The sequence below is a fragment of the Myotis brandtii genome, unplaced genomic scaffold (assembly GCF_000412655.1).
Source record: "Myotis brandtii unplaced genomic scaffold, ASM41265v1 scaffold38, whole genome shotgun sequence".
Taxonomy (NCBI): Eukaryota; Metazoa; Chordata; class Mammalia; order Chiroptera; family Vespertilionidae; genus Myotis; species Myotis brandtii.
Genome location: NW_005364596.1, coordinates 888,263 through 898,436, shown reverse-complemented (window position 1 = coordinate 898,436; position 10,174 = coordinate 888,263). Strand labels below are relative to the sequence as shown.

Below are 10,174 nucleotides of genomic sequence, written 5' to 3'. Positions count from 1 at the left end.
GCTCTATCCACTGAGCCAAACCAGTTAGGGCATGTACCACAGCTTTTTATCCACTCATCTACTGATGGGCCATTGGCTATTGTAAATAATGCTGCTATAAACATAGGGGTGCATATATTCTTTTGAATTGCTGGTTTGGGATTCTTAGGACATAGTCCCAGAAGTGGAATATCTGGGTCAAAAGGCATTTCCATTTTTTATTTTTTGAAGGAATTCTTACTGTTTTCCACAGTGGCCGCACCAGTCTGCATTCCCATCAACAGTGCAATGAGCATTCCCTTTTCTCCACATCCTCACCAGTACTTGTTTGTTGATTTATTGATGGTAACCATTACAGCAGGTGCGAAGTGATATCTCATTGTCGTTTTAATTTGCATCTCTCTGATGATTAGTGACATTGAACATCTTTTCATATGTCTATTAGCCACCTGTATGTCCTCTTTATTGACATTTTTAAGGAGGAACATTATAGGGTTAAACAGGTTCTCGAGCCAGATTAAAATCCTGCTTCTGTATAACCTTGAGTAAGTGTCTTAACCTCTCTCTGGCTCAATTTCCTTATTAGCAAAATGAAGATGACTTTATAAGACTCTTGAGGAATAAATGAGGTAATGCATATAAAGCAATGAAAGCATTGCAGGCCTTTAAGGCCTGTGAGAGTGCTCAATACATCCACCATTGATCAGTAGCAACAAAGAAGCATTTATGTAGAAAAGCTCTTCTGAATTTGTAATGTATATTCCCTTTGTAGGTAATAGACATTATAATCCCTGTTAGAGAATCTCCAAGTTTAATCTCCTGAACATATAACAAATTAATTACAGTCGTTGGCTCTTATTCGAGATGAGATTTTGCTTTTCACAGTTTCAGTTACTTGTGATTAACTGGAGTCTGATCCATAACTTTTATTACAGTATATTGTTATAATTGTTCTATTTTATTAGTAGTTGTTCATCTCTGACTGTGTCTAATTTATAAATTAAACTTTATCACAGGCATGTACATATAGGAAAATACACATACACACATACAGAATATATCCTCTATGGAAAAGGGGGGACTATATTGTATATTCATTATATTACAGTTTGTCAGTCACTCATTTTTTTATTGCTTAAAGTATTACAAAGAGTATTACATAGGTTTCCTTTTTTTTCCTCCCCTTGACATTCCCCCGGGCTCCCCTACCCCCCAGTGTCTTATGTCCATTGGTTATGCTTATATGCATGCATACAAGTCCTTCGGTTGATCTCTTACCCCCACTTCCCGCCCCCCAGCCCTCCCCAGCCTTCCTGCTGTAGTTTGACAGTCTGTTCGATGCTCTTCTGCCTCTGTATCTATTTTTGCTCATCAGTTTATAATGGTCTTTATTATCCATAAATGAGTGAGATCATGTGGTATTTTTCTTTCATTGACTGGCTTATTTCACTTAGCATAATGCTCTCCAGTCCCATCCATGCTGTTGCAAATGGTAAGAACTCCTTCTTTTTTACAGCAGCATGGTATTCCTTTGTGTAGATGTACCACATTTTCTAACCCATTCATCTGCTGATGGGCACTTAGGCTGTTTCCAGATCTTAGCTATGGTGAATTGTGCTGCTATGAACATAGGGATGCATATATCCTTTCTGATTGGTGTTTCTGTTTTCTTGGGATATATTTCTAGCAGTGGGATCACTGGGTCAAATGGGAGTTCCATTTTTAACTTTTTGAGGAAACTCCATACTGTTGTCAGTCACTCATTTAATAAATATTTATTGAGCACCTACTCTGTACCAGGCACTGAGTAGACCTGGGAAATTAAGTGATGAAAGAAGATCAATATTTTAAGACATAATAGAACCACTTAGATTTTTTTTTTCAGGAAAACTCTCCTGTGAATACAAAATGATCGTTTCCAAAGCTTAGCATCTTTGCTGTTAAAAAGTACACAGAGATTTAATATCTTTATAGCTTAATTCCCATCACAACACAACACACAGTTCTTTGTGCTTTAAGGAGCGAAAGCCTCTTGAGCAGTTCTCTCAACCATGTGTTAAGCCGATAACTCGCACAAGTGAGAGACTTTCTCACATTTGCTCAGCTCCTTGGCCATGCCCCGTAACATTTTGAAGAGCTTCAGAAAGAAAGAAAGTGAAACACACTTAAGAAACAAAAAATATCAAGAATCACACAATAACCAGTCCAGGAAACACCTGAGTTATGACCTTAGCTATTGAGCTATTGTCCAATTTCCTTCTGCAAAACAGGACTCAGAGAGGGACAGACTGCACCAGCTTTATTAGAGATGGGTCCAGACCAGTTTGAAATGTTGGGCAGGAAAAAAAAGGAGAAATGTGTAGTTAGACAGGTAAGTGCCTGTGGTGGGACTAGAATTTATGCAGATCTTCTCAGGTGTTTAGAAAGAAATGTAACTCATGTTTCATAAGCAGGACTGAAAGGGTGCATCTAAAAATACATGTATTCTTGATTCCCCTGTCCCCAGATTTGAGGAGCCAGTACTCTTACTGCCCTAGATAGAATATCTAGCTGGACACATTAGTTAAGATAGGGAGTAAAAATTCATCTAGTCACTTTGACTCTCCCAAACAGTCTCAGTTCATCAAATGCCCAGCCCAATGAAACCATCAACATTTTCAATGTCATTTAAAGTTATTTCCAGCCCCCCAGGAACAATGTGCTTGATTTCCTCTCCATTTTCCTGTGTGAAGTTTCTACTTCTCATTATGCTGCCTCTGGTTCCTCCAGCGTTGAGGCAGTGAGAGCAGGTGAAGGGAGGAACACTCCCAACATGCAGTTTGCTTTTGCTCCTCTAGACCTGGTGACATTTAACATGGACTCTCCTCCTTCTGTGCTCACACCATTCCATGGCCAAGGGTGTTTCTCCTGCAGTTACCTTGAGGGGCAGGTGAACACCACTGACCCACTCTGGTCCATAGCAAGTATTCATCCACCCTGTGCCCCGACAAAGTCTGAAAGGACAGGCCACCCAGGCAGTCCCATCTCTTCACTCTGAGATCAGAGCACTAGCCAGACACGGCCTCTCGTCCTATAGATTTCTCGGGGTGTAAGACACCAGACCACTATGCCTCCAAGTTCTAGGATACACCTTTAAATTATTCCAGTGTTCCCATTAAAGGCCCCATTCCCTAGGCTTGATATGAAGGGACAACCTCATAGTATACTGACAGCACTCCCAAAAGCCCTCTTCTACAAGGTCACTCTCCCCCCTTAGCCACTCCAACCTCTTCATTAGGATGGTGGTGTTATTAGCAAAGGGTCACAAAACCTGTTCCCCTGACCATGTCAGCTCCAGTTTGGTGGACCTGCATCTTACTTTGGAGAATAGGCCAAAGGGCCTAGTTTGGGGGCCTTGCCAAAACTGAGACAGAAAAAATCCTTTGTTGTACAGCTGTTGCAGTAGGTTTTATCCTTTTCAATAGCTTACGTTGTGCTCTGCAGCCCACTGTGTGCAAAAGCCAGGGGATGGGTCAAGATTAACATAAAGGAAAGCACAAGGCTGGCTAACAAACCCAGGAGTGGGAGCAGGAGTTTCTGGGTGAGGAAAGAGTGGCACAGAGGACAGCTTAACAGACCACCTAAGCCACTGATGAGACAGAATTCCAGCCAGGTTTTAAGGACCAGTGGCTCCAATGATATGCAAGGTGATGACCAGGTTAGCAAGTAAAGACCTCCAGGTGAACATCAACCATGTCAAGATGATCAGCTTTGCCATTTTATTTTATTTATTTATTTTTAAATATGTTTTTATTGATTTCAGAGAGGAAGGGAGAGAGATAGAAACATCGATGAGATAGAAACAGCAATCCGCTGCCTCCTGCATGCTCCCTACTGAGGATTGAGCCTGAAACCTGGGCATGTGCCCTGACCGGGAATCAAAGCATAACCTCCTGGTTCATGCGCTGATGCTCAATCACCGTGCCACACCGGCCAAGCAGCCTTTTTTATTTTTTAAAGAAAAGGGTAGTAGGAAAATGAGGAGAGATAAAATGGGGTCTAGTTGATAGCAAAGAGACTGGTTTAAGCCAGAAATCTGAATTTAATTGGCAAGTTAATGTCAAAAGACCAGATACACCTGCGGACTGAAGGGTCCCGGGTTCGATTCCGGTCAAGGGTACATGCCTAGGTTGCAGGCGTGGACCCCAGTGGGGGGCGTGCAGGAGGCAGCCGATCAATGGTTCCCTCTCATCATTGATGTTTCTATCTCTCTCTTCCTCTCCCTTCCTCTCTGAAATCAAAAATATATTATATATATAAAAAAAGAGAGACCAGATACATGGGAACTTTCCAAAACTCTCCACACCACCTGAAGGCTCATGAATGTGGGTCAGTTCCATCCACTGAGGCACCTCTCTCAATTGTTCTACTGCCCCAGTCAAGAGCCATGTTTACCAAGACACCATGCTAAACCTGGGCTTCTCTGAGTTGGGGACGGTGCAGTCTTTTCAAGTCACACCCAGGGAAGCAGAAACAAACCTTTGATGTAAGATTCCTCAAACTTCCTCCATGCCCCAGCCGGGGATAGGAGGACCTCTTAGTCCTCTTCTCCACTGAGTCCGGTGGGAGCTTTCTTTAAGTTACAGCCTCCGTCTTCTCTACACTCTGAATTATAGGAAAATTCTGATTTGAGTCCTTCAGGCTGGGTTCTCACTATGTCAATGGAAGATTTTAGAACAAAGAAAATTCTCAAGTCTGGCTTTCAGAACTGCTGTTTGCTATGGGTTTAAAAAGAAATGGAACTTGAGACTCAAAGTTGAGTAAGAATGCTGTCGTAGGTGGCGTTCCCTAGGTGCAGAGTCCGAAATGAGGGTTCTTTACATGTGGTTATTGAAGAGTGCTGGCTCGAGGTAGAGAATGCAAGAAACATGATGGGGAAGGAGGAAAAGCTGAGCAAAGGTATGGTCTCATTTGGAATCTAGCGTTGCCAGATTCTACTAGGAAGCTTTGAGTTGTACCACAGAGTGGGACCAACTAGAGAGACGCAGGCTGGCTAGTGGCATTCCTGAATCAGATGATTGATTTATGGTCAGGAGTGAGGGTTGCATAACCTCTTAGAAGCAAGATAGATGTATTTGGCCAAGGGCTATTGCCCAAAGAAGGTGGTAGCTGTGAGCTAACACAACATTGTAAGGCGATCTGGGTAGGGCATTATAGATTTCTTTGTTGTAAAAAAAAAAAACAGTTCTTCACATGTAATCCTAGCAATATCAGCATCGCCTAGCAACTTGTGAGCAATGCAAATACTTAGGCCCTATTCAAGACCCACTGAATCAGAAATTCTGGGAATGGGGCCCGAGAGTGTGTGACTTAACCAACTTTCCAATGTTGCTGATATATGTTCAAATTTGAGAATCATGGTTCTAAATGGTATTGTTTTTCCTCTGACATATCAAATACTATTGATTCCATGCATAAGAGTTGCAGAGTACATTATTTTAATTCTCAAAATATTATCATCTATAATATCAAGCATCAAAAATTCACTCCCAGTCCAGTGTTCTGACCTTATGACTTAGACTTAAAGAAAATGAGTGATATCAAAGTGGAACTATTGCAAAGCTATCAAGTGTGCTGGAAAAATAAGATGCTAAGACAATATATTGATTTTTTTAACATTTGAATACATAATACTTAGGACCTCTAATCTGTGAATCATTAGATTCCCTCCTTCCATTTATGGTATCCAATTACCCAATTCTTCTGGTCCTTGTAACCAAGACCCTTCTAATCTTTTCACCTGCCAGAAATGTGCAGCCCACTTGATTTCTGACCAAGTTATCTGCCATTCTTCCTAAAATTTCATTAACCTCTTTGCTAATTTGATCCTTAGAGCAACAACTATTCTTCGAAAGTATCCTAAGAAAACACTGATTAGATGTAATTGTTGCTTTATCCTCAAAGAAAATAGAAAATCATTAAAATTAGAAAATTATCAAGTTTCACATGTTAGCACAACTTCTATATTTTTTACTTAATAAACATTCTCAATAAAACACTCCATTTCTCAATATTATTTATTCTTTTATTAAGGGAGGCTGAATGATCCAAAATATTACCCCTTCTAAATCAAATCAGGAAATGAGAAATCAGCTTTCTGAACTGAAAAGAAAACTCTGTATCATATCTCATTAGTAAAAATCATATGATGCTAAAGATTTTAACACTTATCTGTCCAATGCTAGTTCATCCTCTAATCAAGCTCTTAGGAAGAAGTCATGATATAATTACATTATTCTTTATTCACAAAATGACCTCAAACATAATAGCACTCAGTGCATCAGTATTACTAATTCAATAATTTAAAATGTATTCTTTAATTTAAACTTTCAAAATGTAACTTGGAAAAACAAGATTCCCATAAATTTAGGCTAGAAATTGAAGCATGCCAGTTTTCTAAGAACATGATTTCAAAAGGTTCTAGAATCTCTTTTAAGGAGGAAGATATTGGATTCTTTAAACTTTGAAATGTCAAAAGTAACTTCAAATTTCCTGGAGGAACAAAATCCACTTTTTAGTTAGCCTTATTATTGGTAAATGTATAAAAAAGGAGATGTCTTATGGGAAGTATAAATGCACTTGAAATGTTTTAAGCATTCATGATTTGTGAGTACTGTTATTCAGGTTTCCTCTTCATTTTAAATTCAAATCATTTCAATAAGATACATTTATAATGGTGTATTTGGCTATTATAATTAGCTTATGAAACTAAAATTTAAAAGTTTTTATTAACCACATAGCTAAGTGGCTTTTGTTTCATCTGAAATTTTGCCACAGGGATTTTTCAAATGTGTATCTTAATGTTCTGTCTTCCCCTTTACTATTGGACATTTGAAAATATATCACTGTGAGGAAATCTCTTTGATTAGGCTTCAACCATACATGCATTTTATTAATCATGTAATAGAAGGATTCTCATTAACATTGAATTCTATAGCCCCCATATTAGTTCTTTGAGTTAAACGGAAACTAATTTATCTTTTTAATTAACTGTTTTGTTTTTCCTTCCTTAGAGCTCAACTTCTAGATTATAAGGTGGCTCTGAACTTGACCAAGTATCTCAAAATGGAAAAGGACTTTTTACCATGGCAGAGAGTTATTTCAGCTGTAACCTATATCATCAGCATGTTTGAAGATGATAAAGACCTATACCCTGTGATTGAGGTGATGTGAATGGCATTTCTTATGAAAGTAAATGTTTAGTCATTAGCAGAATAGGAAAATTTCTGAGGGAAGAAGCTCCTGGGAGACAAGAACATATCTTCCTTTCCAAGTGAAATCAAAGGAAAGTACAATGACTTGACTAGTCAAAGCAAAGATATGCTATTTATTTTTTCAGCTTGAAATGTATCAATATTTCTGGTTCAATATACCCCTTAAATGTATATTTTAGTGTTCTAAGGAATCCAATAATTAATACTTCATTTAAAATAGGCAACACTTTAAACCATAGATACTAACTAGAGCCTATTTTTACTGTATTCATCTAGGTCAAAATGAATTCATTCGTCCCAAAATATAACATTACTAGAGGCCCAGTGCACGAATTTGTGCACGGGTGGGCCTGCCCCAATCAGGCCCGATCAGGGCCAGGCCAGCTGGGGAGTGGGGCCACAGGCGATTGGATGGCAGGCCCTGCCCCTGAATGGGGTGGCGGGGACCGATTGGGAGTCAGCATCCAGGGGAGGGGCCATGGGAGGTTGGCTGGCCAGCTCCACCCTTGATTGATATGGGGGATAGAGGTGATCATGGACAGAGCTGGTTTGGGAGGGGCCGCAGTCCAATCGAGGTGGTGGGGGCTGATTGAGGGTGGGGCCCACCGTGAGGAGGGGCTGTGGACGGTGGACAAGCGCCCCCATCCTTGAATGGGGCGGGGGGTGAGAGCAGGGTCCAGAAGCCTGGGGGAGGGGCCATGGGTGGTGGGGTCAGGTGGAGGGAGGGGCTGCAGGAGGTTGGCTGGCTGGCCCCACCCCCTATTGGTGTGGGGCGGGGCTGTGGGGGGAGGGGCCATGGGAGGTTGGCCTGCTGGCTCCACCCCCCCAATTGGGCCAGTTTGCTGGCCACAGTGGGCGTCAGAGCAACCAGTCATTCAGGTCGTTATGGCATTCCAGTCACTGGCTTTTTATATATATAGATATTTCTGCTGTTATTTCCACATTGAGATTTTATTATGAGATAGTCATTACAAATACTTTGCTTTGTAATTTCTGTAGCACTTTGGCAAGACACTTGTAATTTTAAACAAATTCTGGATTCGAATCTCTGGCTCTTCCACTTAGTAAATGAAAGAACTTGGACAAATGATTTATATTTGTGAGTCTTAATTTCCTTTGTACAATAAGAATCTTAGCACTTGGCTGCCTATGGTAAAGGGATAAAGATTATGTAATATAAATTTCCTTTGTAAATCCAAAGGCAATGTACAAATATTGAAATAATATTATTATTTCATCAGTACTTGAGCAAGTATGTCAAGTGTTATTCTATTTCACAAGAAGTGGAAGCTAAGAGACGCTAACCCACAGTTGGATAAAACACAAGAGAATGTTCAGGATGTCCTTACCTTGAAGCAATATTGCAATGTGATAAAGAACTGAATGCATCCCTTCCTAATGACAGGCCCAAAGTTCTCTGAACTAGTAGGAAAAAAGGTTATAATGGTGGTGGCGGGAGGGTGGCTGTACATTATAATAGTTGAAGGACTGTTGATAAATAATGAATTGTTACTCATGGTACGTGGTGCTTTTATTTCAGGAATACTTCCGAGGTCAGGTGAAGCCGGTTGCAGATGCTCTGACATGGGATGACACTGGAGACCACCTCACAAAGTTATTTCTTTTACATTTTTTAAACTAATATCCATTCAATATCTGTTTGCATGTTTTAAAATGTGTTGAAAAGTACTCAAGGCCCAGCTTTGTGTGTCTTTGTTTTCTAAGGTTACTCCGCGCCTCCGTGTTAGGGCTCGCATGCAAGGTGGGAGACCAAGAAGCCTTGGGCAACGCTTCCCAGTTATTTCAGCAGTGGCTCACTGGGACTGTGAGGTGACTATTCACCATGTGTTCATTTCCAGAAGACTTTAAACTGCAAAACGAAAACTGGGAATCTCTGAAACACTGTTTATTCTTCTAGGATTCCTGTAAATCTCAGGCTTCTGGTATATCGTTATGGGATGCAGAACTCTGGCAATGAGGCTTCATGGAACTACACTCTTGATCAATATCAAAAAACTCCATTAGCTCAAGAAAAAGAAAAGCTGCTGTATGCATTAGCATCTATCAAGAATGTTACTCTTCTGTCAAGGTAAATTAGAACTTTTTTTTTACTTCTAGGAATTGCATTTTTTGGTTTATGCATCACAGTCTCTTATAGATGCTATTAAAGTATGTTTCCAAGAAAATCTATCAACAGTTATTTTCCCTGCAAGAAACAAACTATCTATGTAATAATGGCTTAAGTAGTAAAGAAATGCAATCTCATACGAAAAGTTCTAGAGGAAAACAATTTTCAGTTTTCATCGAGAAGCTAGGCTCTTTCCCTTTCTGCTTTGTCATCCTCAACCTGTTGGATGTCTAATGACTTTCAGAGTTCCAAGCATTTTGTCTTCATACATGTGTGTTCAATGGAAGAAGGAGGGGAGCAAAAGAGTGTCCCCTGTCTTTTATGTTAAGAGGTCTGTTCTCTTCACTTCCCCTCCTTATCCAGAACTGGGTCATTCCTGATCATTCTGGGCCATACTCTGGGTCTACCACATGATCATTTGTGGACTAGGATGAACTTGAATTCCTTTGACTGATTTGGGTCAATCATGATATTCTGGGGCTGGGGTAGGAATCTAGTTTTTCTACAGTCAAGGAACAAGCCCAGAACAAAACCAGTTTCTGTCAGCAGAGGAGGAGTGTCTGCCACAATATGCATACACACAAATAAAGTTATTTACGTTTCACTCAAAAGGTATAAAGATTTCTTGAAGCTTTTCTATGAATCTTCTTCTACTCCACACCTGTGCCACAAGTCAGCTGACTTCTGCCTTAATTCATTTTTTTTGCTTAGTTATCGTTTCTCAGTTACTTCATTCATTTAACCAAATCTTTTTTAAATATATATATTTTTATTGATTTCAGAGAGGAAGGGAAAGGGAGAGAGATAGAAACAT

General features: G+C 40.0%; 1 protein-coding gene across 1 annotated transcript in view; it reads left to right on the top strand.

Annotated features, from left to right (window-relative positions):
• Positions 1-10,174, top strand: part of ENPEP (glutamyl aminopeptidase (aminopeptidase A)) — an 89,613-nt gene that overhangs the window by 65,664 nt on the left and 13,775 nt on the right. Inside the window, exons 12-17 of the mRNA XM_014544714.1 lie at positions 4,960-4,969; positions 5,740-5,744; positions 7,019-7,182; positions 8,773-8,846; positions 8,958-9,062; positions 9,151-9,321. Coding sequence (XP_014400200.1) covers positions 4,960-4,969; positions 5,740-5,744; positions 7,019-7,182; positions 8,773-8,846; positions 8,958-9,062; positions 9,151-9,321 — 529 coding nt within the window. The remainder of the gene's footprint in view (positions 1-4,959; positions 4,970-5,739; positions 5,745-7,018; positions 7,183-8,772; positions 8,847-8,957; positions 9,063-9,150; positions 9,322-10,174) is intronic.